Source organism: Lactuca sativa, chromosome 9 (assembly GCF_002870075.4).
Source record: "Lactuca sativa cultivar Salinas chromosome 9, Lsat_Salinas_v11, whole genome shotgun sequence".
NCBI lineage: Eukaryota > Viridiplantae > Streptophyta > Magnoliopsida > Asterales > Asteraceae > Lactuca > Lactuca sativa.
In genome coordinates this window covers 151,066,024-151,085,061 of record NC_056631.2, presented here as the reverse complement: position 1 = coordinate 151,085,061, position 19,038 = coordinate 151,066,024, and the positions used below count along the sequence as shown (strand labels likewise).

At 33.1% G+C, this 19,038-nt stretch overlaps 1 protein-coding gene across 1 annotated transcript; it reads right to left on the bottom strand.

Moving 5' to 3' along the window:
* Window positions 1-16,460: 16,460 nt before the first annotated feature.
* Window positions 16,461-16,664, bottom strand: LOC111896401 (uncharacterized). Its single transcript, XM_023892395.1, has one exon. The coding sequence runs from the start codon at window positions 16,662-16,664 to the stop codon at window positions 16,461-16,463; it is 204 nt and encodes a 67-aa protein (XP_023748163.1).
* Between the last annotated feature and the right edge of the window lie 2,374 nt (window positions 16,665-19,038).

Here is a 19,038-nt window from a genome sequence, read left to right as displayed (position 1 = left end):
TCATCACCAAATTGCCAAGGACTGCCAGAGGAGTTGATACAATTTGGGTGATTGTGGACAGATTGACGAAGAGCGCTCACTTCCTTGCTATCAGCGAGAGTTCTTCAGCAGAGAAATTGGCGGAGGTGTATGTGAGGGAAGTGGTATCTCGGCATGGGGTGCCGATCTCGATTGTTTCAGACCGTGATGTGCGTTTCACTTCCAGATTCTGGAAGAAGTTTCATGAGGAGTTGGGTACTAGACTGCATTTTAGTACCGCATATCATCCCCAGACAGACGGTCAGAGTGAGCGGACGATTCAGATGCTCGAGGACATGCTCCGAGCATGTGTGTTGGATTTTGGGGGTAGCTGGGATGCATATTTGCCCTTGGCAGAGTTTTCCTACAACAACAGCCATCATTCGAGCATTGGTATGCCACCCTTTGAGCTGTTGTATAGGAGGAGGTGTCGGACCCCCATTTGTTGGGGAGAGGTTGGCCAGCGGGTGATGGGTAGTACAGAGATCGTGCTTCAGACGATAGAGCAGATTCAACAGGTCAGACAGAGGTTGTTGACCGCTCAGAGCTGACAGAAGAGTTATGCAGACAGACGCCGGTCCGAGCTTGAGTTTCAGGTTGGCGACCTTGTACTCCTGAAGGTCTCTCCTTGGAAAGGAGTGATTCGATTCAGGAAGAGGTGCAAGTTGGGGCCCCGATATATTGGTCCTTTCCGTGTGACCGTGAGGGTAGGCCGGGTAGCCTATCGTTTGGATTTGCAACCAGAGTTGGGGCAGATTCACGACACTTTTCATGTGTCGCAGCTAAGGAAGTGTATAGCTGACGAGTCGGCAGTGGTTCCATTAGAGGATATTCAGGTGGATGCGAGCCTGAATTATGCCGAGAGACCAGTGGCCATCAGAGATCGGAAGATCAAGGTTTTGAGGAACAAGGAGGTACCCCTGGTGTTGGTTCAGTGGCAGCATCGAAAGGGATCAGAGATGACCTGGGAGCCGGAGCGTGAGATGCGTGAGTAGCATCCGGAGCTATTTGCAGAGCGAGACTTCGAGGGCGAAGTCTAGTTCTAGTGGGGGAGAATTGTAAAAGCCCGGATTTCCAGGTATCTTTATTGCTTATATTTTTGGAGTTTTGCGAAGGGACTCGGCGAGTTGGAGCTCAAACTCGCCGAGTAGGATCGCAGTTCAGGACGCGGGTTCGCGCCTGGACTCGACGAGTCCAAGGAATGGACTCGGCGAGTCCTTGCTGTTTAATGAAACCCTAATTTCCCGGTCCTAAGCCCTATTTAAAGGACCTTATGGCCCTTCATTGCGGCTACCTTGATCTTGAGAGCACCAAAGCAGCTGAGGGTTCTTGTGAGTGAGATAAGAGGTCATTGTTCACCAAATTTGTGTGTTTTTGCAAGAAAGGAAGAGGAAAGTCAAGCTAGAAGAGTTGGGGAGCTTGGATCTACTTTCATTTCATTAGAGGAGGCTTCTTGAGGTATCATTCAGAGCTTATTTCCATATTTTTGTTGATATGGTCAAATCTAGGGTTTCTTCATGCCTTATTTGCTTTGTATTTGAAGTGTGAGAGGTCCCATGGGGATATGGTGCTTAGATCTGGACCTTAGTAGGTCCAGAGAGTCCCTAATGTCATGCTTTATATCCTTCCTTTTTGGGTTGGAGGCTAGGGTTGCCATTTTAGAGGTCATTTCTCCAAAAAGAGCCTTGTAGGTGTTGTATGGTAACCAAGATATGAACTTTACGTGATGAATGGGCTTAGGAGGGCCAGATCTATGAGTGGATGGAGCGGATCTGACCTCAGAAGCTAGTTTGAGTTGATGCATGGCATGGACTCGCCGAGTCTGTTCTTCAGACTCGGCGAGTAGCATGAAGATTGTCCTTAACCACTCAGCGAGTGGTCCTGCCGAGTTATGGGTTGACTCAGTGAGTCAGGGAGAGTTAGAGAGGGTTGACAGATGGACTGAGTCGAGCTGGAACTCGCCGAGTTGTTCTTGAGACTCGGCGAGTTGAGTCGTGGTGGCCCCGCGATTCATGCCAGGTTGAACTCGTCGAGTCAGAGGAGTACTCGACGTGTCAAAAGAGAATCCTAGAGAGTTGGTGAATACGTATAGACTCTCCGAGTCGCCCTAGTGAACTCGCCGAGTCCGGTCAAAATTGACCATTGACCATTGACTGTTGACCAGAGTTGACCAGAGTTGACTTGGTAGGGGTAGTCAACCTTAGTGGTAAAAGTGTTAATTAGAGATGTATGATGTTATAGGAGGATTATAGCTCGGAGGATCGAGCACGATTGATTTCCAGGATTCGCGGGTTATCGAGATATACGAGGTGAGTCTTCTCACTATACTTTACCTTGAGTAGGTAATCAGAGTTCTGTGTCAGAGTATGTGTATGTTATGTGTATGCTATGTGTTGTACTTCATGATGTCTATGTGATTTATGCTGTGCATGTTTATAGAGATGGAACCGGAAGGTTCCCAGAGTTAGAACCTGAGGGTTCACAGTGTTTGAGTGCACGGACCCATAGAGTTATAGCATCGAGTGGCTAATATGTGTTTATGTGGTATTTTGGGGAACTCACTAAGCTTGGTGCTTACAGTGTTAGTGTTGTTTGTTTCAGGTACTAGTGATGACCGTGGGAAGGCGTCGGCTTGATCTGTACACTCGCAAAGGGTTTTTATGTGATATGATCTTGGAATTTTGTATGATGTGAATTGAAGATTTAAACTTGATGTTTATGAAAATTAAATGAAAAATATTTTATATTTTGTGAAAAATTATTTTGAAATTCACGGTGTTACACAAATGTTTAGATTTTCTATAACCTAGTTGGAATTTAGGCATTCTTCTTCATATAAGACATTTTTTTAATCAAATTTTAATTACTTTGATTATATGATTAAAATTTTAAGTTACATAATTTGTTCATTACATCAGTCGTATATTTCGTTGTATTTGTTGAAAGAAAACTAGTTGTCCAAATAAAAAATAATTGCTCAAATGGAAACTAATCATTGCCTCTGCATGTCATGACCATTAGTACCATACTAACCAAAACGAAATTCCAACAAACACAAAACCGACAAACTCAATTGTCTAACAAACTAATATGTAATACATATTTTTTAAATAATCTTCTTTCACTTTTTAGCCAAAATATGTATGTATTTTCATTTTTACCCATAATATCAATATCAAATTATTAACATTTTATTATATAAAAAATAACATTTTCAGATCCCCAATTTGAATGTAAATTGACTGGTTTTTGTTTTTTTCCAGCAAAGTAAACATGTGAACAAAAAAGTGGTTGCGTAAATAGTACATCTCGGTAAATATTGATGAAGTTATGTAAGATATTGTCAAATATTGATAAGTTTATTGTTTATAGAAAATATACGACTACAGAACCAAATATAGCATTAATGAATACTAGAATTTTGAGACTTACGATATTAATTTTCCAAATTCTAGCAATGTATATTTAGTGTTTTATTAGTACTATTAGAGGTCGTTTGGTTTCTTGTAATGTGATTGAAGGGGAGTGATACTACATTTAGATACTTTTATGATATATTTGTGACCCTATATGTTTTGAAGATCTCGACACTATGAACAACATAAAATACAACTATTTGTACAAAAAAATTAATCGTCTTTAGGAACTAATTTTGAAAAAAAAAATATTTGTATCTATCACTTGACACGGGTAAACGGCTAGTATATATATATATATATATATATATATATATATATATATATATATATATATATATATATATATATATATATATATATAAAAGAAAACAATAGAAAAAAATTATTTAATTAACATAAAACTTTTAGTACACTAGTGTACAGAAACTTGCATGAAATCTACCAACTGTGTAAAGTGGTTTTTTTTTTTTTTTTTTTTTAACTTTTTTAATTTTTTTTACAAATATTCCCAAGAAAAATTATAAACTAATTTTTCTCTTAAAATTTTTGGAAGTCTCAAGTTTATTATTTTTAAAATATCATATATAATTTTTAGAGAAACAAAAAAGTCTAATTTTTAAAATATCATATATAATCCTTTTTCATGAATTCATTTTGATCGAAGGCAAGCCGAACATGCAAACCTTAATTGTCATCCTACAATCAGTTGTAAGCATGTCAACTTGAGTTAGGAGACTAAATCCGAGTTGAACCGGTCTAATCGTAGTTGACAATCACGGGTGGGACAAGTATGATAGGCTTCTTATCTTTGAATATGAAGAGTAGCTACAATTCATTTTATCCATAAAAAAAGTCAAATATTTGTAATACTGAACGAATATATATATATATATATATATATATATATATATATATATATATATATATATATATATATATATATATATATATATATATATATATATATATATATATATATATATATATATATGGGTTATGTTAATGTGAGATGATTTAATTTAGTGAGACCGTGAGACGCACTCTTAGCCACTCATTTAGTAGATAAAAAAACATTTTAAAAATGCAAAATAATTGAAATTTTTCAAAAAAAAATTTCAAATATTATTTTCGAAATTTATATTTTCCAAAAGAAAATAAAAAAATACCAAAATAAAATAAAATAAAAATACATTTTTTACATATTCTAGTAGAATATTAAAATATTTTACATATCTGACAAATCTAGTAGAATATATTCTAAATTCTAAAAATCACATTAGAATATTTACATTATAATATTCTATTAGAATATTTCACGTATTTTAAAAAAAAACAGTAATTTATTTATTTATTTATTTTTTAGGTAAATAAAGTTCCGAAAATAATAATTAAAAAACAATTTTGGATTTTCTTTTTATTTTGCATTTTAAAATTATTTTTAGATTTGGTCTCAAGGTCTCACGATATTTTTAGATTCAAACATAAGCTCATATTTCTCATTTGTCGTTATAACAATCCAACGTACCGATAAGCTATCTATGCATGTTTAATCCTAAATGATTATACAGCGAAGAGGTATAATCATATATGATTATATTTGTTTACACATATAAGTCTAATCATAAATAATTAAAGATATATGTTTATTTAGAAAACGATTAATCATATATGATTATAGTGGTTGGTTGGGGAGAAGGCGGCAGCGAAAGAGGTGGTGGTAGTATTGTTGACGGTGGTGGCAGTAAAATAGTTGGTTGGTGGTGGTGGTGGCGGCGGCGGCGGTTTTGGTGGTGGAGACTGGGGAAGACAGTGAAAGAAAAAGGAATAGCTAACGTTGCATAATCATTTATAATGTCAGCAACATATTTCTTATTTTCTGTTTTAACACTGCAGCATAACAACAAAACCATATGTTTAACCATAAATGATTATATGGCAGAGAAGTATAATCATATATGATTATACATATATACATAAATGATTATATATATATATATAAATATATATATATATATATATATATATATATATATATATATATATATATATATATATATATATATATATATATATATATATATATAAGTCCATGCACAGATTGAGTAATCATATAAAATTATGGTGGTTGATGGTGGAGGGGTAGGTGGTGGCAAAGGTTACGGTGGTATTGGTGACGGATGTGGTAGTAGTGGGATTGATTGGTGGTGGTGGTGGCGATTGTGGTGGTGGGGGAAAAACGAATAGGCGACACTGAATAATTATTTATGATTATAACAATCTCGTCACGCCTGTACGTCGGAGCGTTAGAGCGAAAAATGAAAAATATGAGGCTGCTGTTTAATATCAAGATTTCTATTTTATTCGAAATCTCAACGTAACCTATATATATATATATATATATATATATATATATATATATATATATATATATATATATATATATATATATATATATATATATAGAGAGAGAGAGAGAGAGAGAGAGAGAACTTAAAATATGGTGTCGACCGCGAGGATGAATTGGAATCTTTAATTTCAAAATATATGTGGTTGAGATAATTTCACATTTTTCTTCTTTTTTAAATCAATAGAGGAGACATTTTTGCGATTATCTTCAACTTTTTCTGCTTTTCCTAACAAAATGTAAAGTTTCTAAAGATGTGATAGACAATTTCTATTTTTAAAGCTTTGTGAATATGAATTGCACCTTAAGTCACTTTAGATGTTAGTTCTTCCTTCTTCTCTATTATCTCTCAAATCATTCAATCTTTTTGTAAATGTGTTGTTGTAATGTTGCAAATTTGTTTATTCTTGCTGCAGCTAGTGTGTCAAACAAATATTACAATCAGTCGTGAAGTTTTTTTTTTGTCAGAATCCTTATATTTAATCTGACATTTACTTATTATAGGGTCATTCCTCTCTTATAAACTTAAAATCTTTTTCTTTTTGTTGAGGTTAAATCTTTTTATATGTGTTAATCATCATCAAATGTTGCTATCGCCTACATAAATCATGTTCAATTATTCAATTTATGGATGAATATTTTCAAAAAATTTCATTTGTTCAGTGTGTTGCGATTTCTTTTCAAAATTCCAACTAATCGGAATCACTTAACCTTCATATCCTCAATTTAATGTTATATTAGTGATGTTTTATTCGGTGTTCATCATATGTTCATTGTTATTTTTTGAAACCCTAATTTCAGGAACTTGTTTTTGATTTTTGTTTGATTTTTTTTTTTGTTTTGAGCTTAAATATTAAAGGATTGAATATTGAGATTAGTTAATTAAAGTATTTGAGTTTTCAAAAGTGTTTTGTATGAAGAATAGATTGAAGCATCAAAGTGAGGCGTTGAAAATTATGATGTTCACAATGTGTCTGATCTAATGTCACAAAAAAACGATGTCTTGGTAACTATGAAATCATAGGTTTTTTTTGTTTAATTTTTTTTTATTTCTTTATATAAGTGTGAAGTAATAATGTAGTTTATGACAATGCTTGATGAACTTTCCTTAAAATCAACTTGTCGGATAAAATAACAAACATTTTGAATGTAACCAACAATATTGGTATAAACTCAAAATAAATTTTGTAGCCTAACTTTAAGCTATGAAAAATAAGAATTTGGATCTAATGAATGTTTGTTACATTTATAAGGTAAAATACCACTATATTTAAATTTAAAGATTAAGCAAACATAATGACATAAAAATCACTGGTACGACTACTTTAAATGTTATGTTATTAGGATGAAAATTATTATCACTTTTAATAACATTAAAAACTCATTATATCTTGATCTTCATTATCTGAAACTTCTTTCATACAAAATTTAGGCTGCTAAAATAATGGAATAGAAGTGTCAAAATAGAAATTTACTTTCATCTATTTTTTATTGTAGCATCCTGTTTTCAACTTTGGAGATTTTAATCAGTTGGAAACTTACCAGAAGAAATAAAATATATTGAAAGTCATTTCCATGATTTAGAGTAATAGTTCAAGGATATGGAGTTATATGGTTGTTGGTTGGGATGTTGTTGAATACTTTTATCTACTTATAAATGTGTGTTGTTATTAAGTAACATTCTTAGTTGGATATGTATGGTTTGTTGATATTTGTATGTTTTTCATGGTTTTTGTGTAATATAGTTAAGAAATAATGTTATGCGGATATGTTTGTTTGGTTGTTAATAAATTTGTTTAGATATATTGCTAATTTTTAGTAATTGTATGATTTGGATATTAAATGACAGTAGTTATGGGTTTATGATAGGTTTTATGTATTGTCTTTAATATGCACTATTTTGATGTATGCTTATTTTTATGTTGTTTTGAAATTTGTTTCTCTTTTACTATAATGTTGATCATATATTGTTTGATCCTAAACATGTATCACTTGAAATTATATAATCAACAATGACTGATGATGTAAAATTTATGTCTACAATTTTATGATGCAAAATGAGTGTCGGGATAATATACACATTCATCAAGAAAAATAACTGCATCATTATTTTATTTATCAAAAAATATTTTGAATCTTACAACTATAAATTATAAAAATTTGAATCATATACTTTGGATCAAACAGTTTAACCTAATACAAATATAGATTGTAAAAGTTTTCATCATGTGTTTTCACTACTACAAAATGAGTCTAATGCAACCTTTTGGAAGCAACCTTTTAACATAAGTTGCATTTGATTATAAACTAACTTTGTAAAAGAAAAAGGTTGCATTAAAATGTATGTTGCAACCCTTTTTCGGAAAGGTTGCAAATTTTATTGAAAATTGCAACCTTTGTTAAAAAGGTTGCATGGAAAAACTCAAAGGCAACCCTTATTTTGAAAGGTTGCATAATTAGATAATATTTTAGTACAATTCTTATTGAATTTTAAAAAGACATTATCTATTAAATTTAAAATTTTGAATTTCGTCTCAGTATTTTTTATTTCCTTTTCAATAAGTTAAAGTTTTTTTGTTTTTGATTTTCTTTCTTAAAATCAAAATTTTATATTTCATTTTTTATAAATTTTTAAATTTATAAAAGAGAGAAAAATAATTTTTTTATCTTATTTAAATAAATAGATTTTAGAAAAGAAATAAAGCTTTTATATGAAAAAAATAAAGAGAAAGTTGATTTTAAATGATTAATAATAGATGGTGGGGTTTATTTTAGAACACACTCAAAGTTGATGGACCTAATATATAAAACATGAAATTTTGAATATGGATCGGCAGAAAACGATCGTAACCTCATAGGGTACATCTCTAAACTCTAATTGGCGATTCAGTAATGCGAATGAGACGGGAAGGCTTCATCGAAGAAGGAAAAACGAGAATGGTGGGTGCCGATACTCATTGCACATAGAGATCAATAGAAGAGGTGATGTCGGAACGAGAGGGCATACGGGCGCTTGACGTGAGGGAAGAACTCGTCGGCAACGACGCTGCTTGGCCTGATTCCGACGATTGGAGTGGCGATGGTGACTGGTAAGGGGTATTTGTGATCGGAATCTTCAATATTCATAAAGGAGCAAACCCAAATCACTTCCATATCCATTAATTTGATGAAATTCAAAGGTATCTTTAAAACCCTAGAAATTTAGAAAATTTATTTGGACTTTTGAATTTATTAGTTGAGCAAATCATCGCTGGAGTTTAGTTTGAAATGGTGTATAAATTAAGAAATTTTATACGATGATGATATTCTGAGAAATACTTGTAAAATTTACTATCAAGGTTGAGATTTGTGGTTTGTTGGTACGAAAGATGAAAATTCCCGGAACATGCTTCATAGTCATGGTGTTGCCTTCCTCAAGGAGGTATGGTCATTGCGCAAAAAACTTCTTTCTTTTAATCATGGACATTTTTTCTTTTAGTTTCAGTTTCTTCTAACGACATTCCAGATAGACCCTCTACCAATAAAATCTTTGCATATATTTTGTATTGGATTTATTCTATGTTTATAGGCGTACATTAGAGCCATGCCTACACCACATTTATCTTTCCTTTTCTTAGGGTATCAGGTTATGGCGTTCACCTGCAGACCTTTAGACTATTATGATTTTTCGGTCTAGAATTCACCTAGTGGTCAGGTAAACTACGAACCTTAAATGGTTGTAAGTTGTCACTTTAAGCATTTATGCAGCTTAGACCTTCTTACGACACATTCTATTTAGATTTTAAGGTTTAAATGCAAGAAATGGATGTGTACTTTCATTTATTTGTTTATTTTAGTATCCTACTTTCAATATCCTCTCCTATAACATTATATTTTCATTTATGTACTGTGAAAAATCTACACAGTTATAGCATTGTACTTTAGACTTTTTTTTTCTTAATTTTTCTCCTATAACATTCTATTTTCATTTATGTTCTTTGAAAAATCCTCTCAATATGTTGAACTTATAAATTGGCAGACCTTTTTTTCTTCGTGTCATCTCTTATTGATAGTTGTATAAACAAATTACTAGTTTTACATCCATTTGACATTTTATAAGTGATTTCGACAGAAGCTTGTTTTGTTGAAATGATTGATATGGATTCATGCCTACCTATTGAAGGTATTCTTAAAGAAACTATGTATTATGTAAAAACAAGTTTTGTGAGTTCATTCCTTGCTTTTTCCCAAGTGTGCTCTTGTAAGTTTCATTGATTCCTATACATTATGCAAATTGAGTTTACTCTTGAAGGTGAACATAAATTTCTTTTTATATCCAATTTTTATTCATGATTCAAATGTTATGACTATTCTTGTATTTTTTTACAGAGGAACCTTTGTGAAATGGTGGGGAGAAGAACAATCCATTTAATTCACGTATCATTTATATAAAACACAAATTGACTTGTTATTTTTTTGTAACTGTTCGGTTTCATCACTATTTAGCTCATTTGATTCCAACATTTATATTCATCTATGTATTGCATACTACTTTGTTTTGTAGTATCTAATGAACCAGTGCCGTTTTGAAAAGATGGTGGCATTTGGAAAAGATGGTCAGACTAAACAACCACCTTACATGAAAGAAATGAGAAGTGCAGAAGGTTTAAATACCTTTATGATTATAAATGACAATTTTGTATTAAATATGATTTGTAACTATTATTTTGAGTTTGGACATATCTGTTAATGTACATGAAACATTATTTATCATATTTATGTTATTATTTTTATGGTGTAATTGAATTAATAATGCATAATCATATTAATAGTTATCATAGTGTGTGAAACATTGATGCTACAAATGTAATAGAATGTGATTGCATCAACAAAAAAATAATGTCTTAGCATTATAAAATTCAAAAAGAAGATTGTGTTTTAGTATAAACAAGGTTACCTTTGTTGTAACTAAAATAATAATAAAAGTTGCATATATATTGTAAAAAAGGTTGCACTTTTTTTTTTGTTAAAAACATCACAAAGGTTGCATTTGATCATAGAAAAGGTTGCATATTTGTGAATTACACCTTTAAAAAAGTTGCATTTAAATACTAAAATGGCTGCACTTTAACGTAAAAACAGTTGCATTTCAATGTAAAAAAGGTTGCTTTCTAAAAAGGCTGCATTTAATAGTACATGCAACTCTCTCAAAAAAAAGTTGCATTTTCTTACAAAAGGGTTGCCTTAGGTCTAATGCAACTTTACCTAATGCAACCCTTGATAAAGGTTGCTTTAGGCATATGTAACATTTTAAAGGCTTAATGCAACTTTTTAGTGGGGTTGCATTAGCTTCGTTTTGTTGTAGTGTTTTAAATAGTAAACTTTGCCTCATATTTTCAAAAATGAAAAAAAGTTTTGAATCATACAATTATAAATCACAAAGATTTGCATTATTTTATTTAGGATCATCATTCTTTTCTTATTATAAAAGTACTTCTTTATATACCTCAAAAATAATAATGTTCCAAACTTTTATATTTTGTATTTTCGGATCATAGTTAATATTTTGCACCATAACTTTTAGATTATAAATTTAGGATCACAAAATTTAATTCTTAGTAGTTGCCATCTAAAATTTAATGATGCAAATTATATAAACACATTAATAACAACATAACTTCAAGTATATCTAATCTAATGATTCAAAAGTGTTATGATCTAAAAGTTGTTATGAATCAAAGCCTATGTGAAAAAAACATGATTTGGGTGAAAATGTAATGCTCCAAGTTGATTAGGTACAATTTTGAAATTATGATTCAAATATTTCAAGATATAATATTAAATCCATCCATTTATATAATTATGATTCAAAAAAAAAATATTATGATAAATGTTATAATACAAAACTTGTTATGGACCATAATAATATGATTCAAAATATTATGATTCAAAAACGTTAGATCATTAATATGTTATGATCTGAAAACATTATGATTAACAATTAATATGATTGAGGGTTATAATAATTTGAATAATAGATTAATGATCATATCATCTCAAATGTATATGATTTGAAAATAATATGATCCAAATAGTTTATGATCTAAATATTACAAGTCAATCATTACAATGATCTGATTCTAAAAGTTTATGATCCAAATAATGTATTATCCAAACATGTTTTTATCGAATGATACAAATAAGGTGATAAACAAATTAGTGACATGATCAGATCCCAAATAACTTAAAAATTCATGATATAGCTGCAAATATGTTATGATCTAAAAACTATATCGCTCTAAATACAAATAACAATAATAGGGTATAAAAGTTGCAACAATTTTATATGTTTATGGTGTGTTGGCATAGATGACCAGTACAATAGTAATTTAGTAAGAGCTTCTCACTCTTTCTCCCATATATATTTTAGATTTAAAAAAATCTAAATGAAGACCAAAAAGAAGTGGAAATGAAGAATAAGAAATAACTTACTTACATCTCACACATAAATAATACAAACAACTTATGGGCGAAGATAGGAATTTTTTTTAGAGAAGATTTTCAAACGTCTTAACCGTTTTCAAAAATACCTTGAATTCCAATTTAATTTTATCATTAAAACATGTAATAAACCATATATATTTTATACAATCGTTTGATACCCAATCTTCTTTAGGTCAGTTGGACTCTATAGTGTATAGATTTGGTGACCATGGGTAACAACCCTTATTTGGTTGATTGACATGATGACATAGTGTATGGGCAATGCCATTTTCATCATGTTATTCTTTCTTAAGTTCTCCGACTCTCTCACTTAGCGTATGAGTGACGTGTTCTACTATATTCATGTTGTCTATCATTGATGTCGATTTGATGGCTTAATTTAAATACTTCATTCAATTAGGAGAAGGATAATGTTGTTGACGGACTTGCTGATGAGAGGAACAAACTTGAGGAGTCATGGAAGACTTGTCAACTTTGTTCCTCGAGGGTATTAGTTCTTTCTTAGAGTGTTCATGAATCATTCCGACTCTTGTGATGACATTTTCTTCCTTTAAGTGAAAGTATCATATTGGGAATGAGGTGGAATCCTTTCCTAAGGAGCATCCATGCGGAGCGTTCCACCTGAAATTAATCATTAAAGGTAGTACATTGGTGGCATTTGAATGGTAGAATCTGCATCTCTTAGTCCTTCTCCTTCCATGTTTTCTTGAACTTATTGCTTATCTTTGATTGTTCCCTTCTATTCTTCAAATTCTCCCCCTTTTCTAGGTTCTTGAGGTGGTTCATCTTCGGAAGGATCTTTATATCTGGAAGACAGGGAGATAGAAATTTGGAGACTACTGAACGATTGACTGGGAACTATAGGTTTCTTTGTCACAAAGGTAACAAAGTTATTGGTTCTTTGTTCTTCTTTGAATTTAGATAAATCTGAAAAATCTAGATGTTATCCCAGATTTTTAAGTATTTTTATGATTTTTAAAATGTATATGTTGTCTGGGATTTGATATAAGGGTTCTAGGTACTAGGTATCAGCATTGAGTCTTGAGAACATCCTCCAATCTCTAAAACTCTCAACCATTGTAGTCTGTCCAACTCGACACTCAAGGTTAGTTGTTCACTAGTCCGAACATAAATAACATATGTGCGCATTCCATGTTTATATATATATATATATATATATATATATATATATATATATTAGTGTTGGTGAGGTTTGTAGTATTATCAAATTTTGTTTTGTACTTCAAGACCACCGATTATGGATGAGGGCCAAACAGAAAACACCAGAGAGCAGGACTATTTTGGCAATTAAGCTCTTTTGAAATCCAACAACCCATGTGGCCCTTCAAACTAGTTACCTCTCCCGTAAGTAACCGAGAAGTAGTGTAATTATTAATAATACTTTTATTAGGAGCCTGTAGCTATAGTTGTATTTCCTCTTTTGAGGATACGAGTTCTTTATAGCCAATTTAGCTCTGATACTAATCTGTCACACCCCCAGCCTAGGTACGCCGGGATGTGCGCCTTAGTTAATGATCACAAGCAAATCGAATATACCTCACTAGTTACAATAACAAAATCACAACAATTATATTTCACTTTAAGGTTTGAATACATGGTTTATACTATAATAATGATAATTTCATATATTGCCTTAACAGATAGGCCGATAAAACAAAAGCTAGATAAAAATAGGTTGCCCGAAATCCATGAACGTTTCTTCTATTGAAAACTGGTTCATGTAGCATCCACAAATATTGATAAAAAAAATTAAAACTTTTAAAATTTTCCAAAACCATCCATTGTTTACAAATTATTTTCAAAATAATTGAATATTAGAGTTTTCCGATAAATCATAACATGAAAAACGAGGAGGTGCACGATCAAGCATTCGCCTTCCATCGATCATCTGAAGTACCTGAAACAAAATTAACTACTATAAGCACGAAGCTTAGTGAGTTCCCCCAAAAAATATCCATACACAACAATACACACATAATAACAGCATACTATAGTCCCAATCAACCATCGGGTTGGAATGCCCTCGACCCACAACCATCGGGTTGGAATGCCCACATACTATTAGTCCAATCATCCTCAGGATGTAATACTCTCGACCCACAACCATCGGGTTAGAATGCCCACATACTATGAGTCTAATCATCCTCGAGATGGAAAAATCTTAGCCCACAACCATTGGGTTAGAATGCCCACATACGATGAGTCCAATCATCCCCGTGATGGAATACTCTCGGCCGACAACCATCGAGTTGGAATGCCCAAATACTATAAGTCTAATCATCCTCGAGATGGAATTGTCTCATCCCACAACCATCAGGCTGGAATGTCCCGGTCTGTTGGCTTATACATAAAGCATTAATGCCTCAACCACCAATCACATATGCACATATATCAGATAACCACATATAGTCTACAGACACTCAAACCGATCTACAAAGCACTAGGCGTAGTAACATCTTATCTACCAAGAAACTGATCTAATAGATCTTAACAACACATAATCATCCTATCTACCCAGATACATATCTATTAGATCATAACAGCATAAAAACATCATATCTACCAGGATACCAATCTAACAGATCAAGATAAATCAGGATGACAATCCAAAGGGCCGGCCTTGGTGCCTTAGACCCTTGAGTATAGCGAGGAAAACTCACCTCACAATGTCAAACTGGACTAAAAGGATCAAACTCTCGAATCACGGCTCCGAATTCAAACATCTACAATCACCATAGGACCAATTCCATCAAGACCCAAATTACCAAAATACCCTCAAAAGTCAGACTTGGTTAACCTTGGTCAAAGTCAACAGTTAACAGTCAAGGTCAACATTCCATGTTGAACCAACTCATCGAGTGCATCTAGGAACTCGCCGGGTTCCTTCAGTGTTCAAAAAAGCATGAAAAAACCTAACCAACTCGTCGAGTTATTTCATCAACTCGCTGAGTCCACTTAGAATCCAGAAAGCACGAAAACCCGACTTAACTCGTCGAGTTGGCTAAGCAACTCGAAGAGTTTCTTCCTCGTTGCACATATTCGAGTGGTTCTTCGATTCCAGGGACTCTAGGGCTTACATCTGAACCCCAAATGTGCCTAAAAGGATAAATTTTCTGACTTTATCCCCTGGTACCATCCCAAACATCCAAAAACTCTTAACTAAGCCTTGTAAACCTAAAGGTTTAACCATTAAGCCTAAGACTTTGGAGATCTGGAACCTACCCCTTTTTAGAATAGGTTTTAACCTCAAGGACGTCCTAAAGATTGAAGATTTATAGACATGTATGTCCAATTCATGTCTTAAAACCAAAATGGCCAACCAAGAATTACTCTAGTTGCTGCAACAGCAACAACCATGACATGCATCCCAAAAAGAAACAATGCTGAAGAGAGAGAGAGAGAGAGAGAGAGAGAGAGAGATAGAGAGAGAGAGATTGCATACATAGAAAAAGAACATGGCAAAAAACCTGTAAATCAAAGTTATGAAAAAGACTTAATATGAAAAGGGAATTGAAAGTAGAAAATGTGATATGCATATAAAGTATAAACACAGATACATAAGATCATCCAATTGATATATAAAACAAAGAATTCAAATGAAAAGGTAAGGGTTTTTTTAGGTACCAAAAGTATAACAAAGAGCAGGGGAAGAGGAGTGTCGGATAGAGACCTATACAGAGAAATACGATTGTCATGTACCTTCAAGTGACTGCCATTTGAATTCGAATTGGAATCATCGTCTGATTTCACGGGTGGCCTCACTCTTACTACTATGCATATCTTCTCCGTTTCTATGCACAAATATTAAAGGACTGATTGATTTAGCTGGATCTACGACTGAAAGTGATATTTGTTGATCGATCGGGTGTATAGGCGGGATGTATAGAGATACATGTTTATCTATTTGATTTAAATATCATGGTTACCGGTTACTTTTGCCTTCTTTTGAATAGCTTGGGCTGAGAGTTGTTTCTTTTGCTACTGAAGCGAGACCTGATCTCTCTAAATTCAACAAATAGGCTTCATAAACTTCTAGAGATATTTAATTAGAAGAGCTTTGATCTCAACAAATAATCGATTTCCTCAGTAAATTCTAGTCCTCATCGATCAAATCACTAGTAAGTTTTAAGAATGGCGCCACATAAAGTACACATAATAGCTTTCCATGATTTCCAATAGAACAGAACATAGCAAAACATGGTGGCGGTCTTCATATCTGCGACACTAGCTCCGCCGCCGCACCAAGAACAAAGCCCTACTATAGGCTTGCACCATCTCACTTGATGAGTTTGGTCAACCAAAAAGCAGAAGCACACCATTTCTTTTCAATTTCTCCTTTTTTTACAAAATTGAATGGATCTCTGGCAAAATGTCGAGCATTAAGCTTTCGACGCCGGTGACAGTGGAGAGATGGAAGGATTTTGGAAGAAGTGAGAGAACAGAGATATTAGGTTTTCGTAGTGGTGGTCGATGAAGAAAATAGTAGTAAGCCATTGAAGGTGTTGATTGTTGACAGAGGTAGGTTGGTTGTTGAATGGCAGAGGGAGGCGGTCGACGGAGAGGGGATGATGTGGGTTGAAGTGTTCATTGCAGGAGGTGCAATGAAGATCAAAACGATGCGGGATGAAGAGAGCGAGAGAGAAGAGATGAAGGGGAAATAGCGTATAAGGGAAGGATTAGGTATAAGTTATCTTAGTCTTAAAATGCCCTCAGATTAATTTAAGTCAGATACCCCTGTGTTTCTTTTTTCCAAGTTTTTACAAAAATGCCACAAATCATCTTGACCTTCTATTATTTTGATCTAACGGCCCTTGTATGGTTCTCAGGTTCTCGGAAAACTATAGGTTCGTAAATGATCATTCCTCTCTCGTTCTCTCTCTCTCTCTCTCTCTATATATATATATATATATATATATATATATATATATATATATATATAGAGAGAGAGAGAGAGAGAGGGAGGGAGAGAGAGAGAGAGATCAGGTAAGGTAGAGAAGGAAACATTGGTTGGAGATTCCTTTTGGCAAATCCAAGCTTAAAGTGAAATTTTTTCATTAAATCTCATTTATGCCTTAAAAACAATTCTCATTTCGCGTGTCCAATTCTCGATGTTGGGTAATATTTCCTATTGTGTCGAATGATAGATTTTAATTATAGGATTCTAAAAACCTGAACGGATAAATTTTTCGACTTGTGGAACTCTAGTAATTTGCGTTTAAAGTGTCGCGTCTAATTGGTTTGAAACGTCTGATTTTCGACTTTTTTTAAACCTTTTTATAAAAAAAAGTATTTCGAGTATAAAATCAATTATCAGTATGTAGTTTGAGTCCAAAAACGATGTCATAATTTCCCTCTGAGATGTACAAGTGTCTCAACGGTTTAATACAGTTTATGAAATCAGATAAAGCTAGTGTTATACCGGTTTGGTTTATTAAAACGGTCATATCTTTTACATATGAACTCCATTTTGGATGTTATTTGTATATCTGTGATCAGGGAAACATGTACTATGAGTCTAGAATATTTTGTTTGTTCACATACGCTTAATATAAAATTTCATTTTTTTAGTCGTTAACTAGAGTTACAGTTTGTGCGTTAAGATTTGTTTGGCATTTTCCATAATTGGAGATATGATACCATTTAATATCTTATTGCACTTGAAATGACATTATATTTCTACTAAAATATGCATTAGAAGTCAATCGTTCAAGATACAAAAAGGTACGCGGTGAACTGACCATTTACAGATTCAAACCTAAATGCCATGATGTCACATTATACTCCCAATAGTCTTGACATACACACACGACTCATCCTCACTTATGGAGAAACCAAACTCTTTAAATTTCTCATGGAAGCAAAGATTCTAGCTGTGAGACATTTGTTTTAATCCATTGATGAATTTCTCAAACTTACACACTTTATTGGGGAAATTTTGCATAAACTAAACCCTCTGGCTGACTCATGTAACCATTCTTCATCCAACTTCCCATTAAGGAAAGTGGTTTTGACACCCATCTGCCAATTTTCATAATCATGAAAGGCAACTATGGCGAGCATTATCCTAATAGAATTTATCTTCGCTATCACTGAGAAGGTTTCATCATAGTCAATCCCTTGGATTTGAGTAAATCCCTTCACAACTAGTCCTTCCTTGAATGTGTGCACATTTCCATCCAGGTTAGTCTTCTTCTTGAAGATCCATTTTCATTTGGCTGCCTTGCGACCGGATACATGATCAACCAAATTCCAAACTTATTTATGATACATGGACTTGATATCGCTGTCCATTGCCTCTTTCCACTTAGGAGCCTCAAGTACTGAAATTGCTTCCTTGTAGTTAGCTAGTTCTTCTAAATTTACCAGTGTACGGTCACTGATCAACGTATCACCATCTGTAATTATACAGAAACCATAACACTGAGGTGGCATGCTAACTCTATTGGAACAATGAATAGGTAATGAATTGTCAACTGGTTCAACTAGAACTTTTTCCTTTGGTTGAAAGGTTCCTTCATTGGTTGACTCTTGAATCTCTTCAAGATCAATTGTGCTCCCACTGTCCTCTCTGAATATGAAGTCTCTCTTGTGAAAGATTCCACTTCGTGCTAAAAAGAACACGTTCTCAGTAGGTATGTAGAACAAATATCGAAAAGTCTTTTGTGGGCATCCAATGAAAATACACTTCTCACT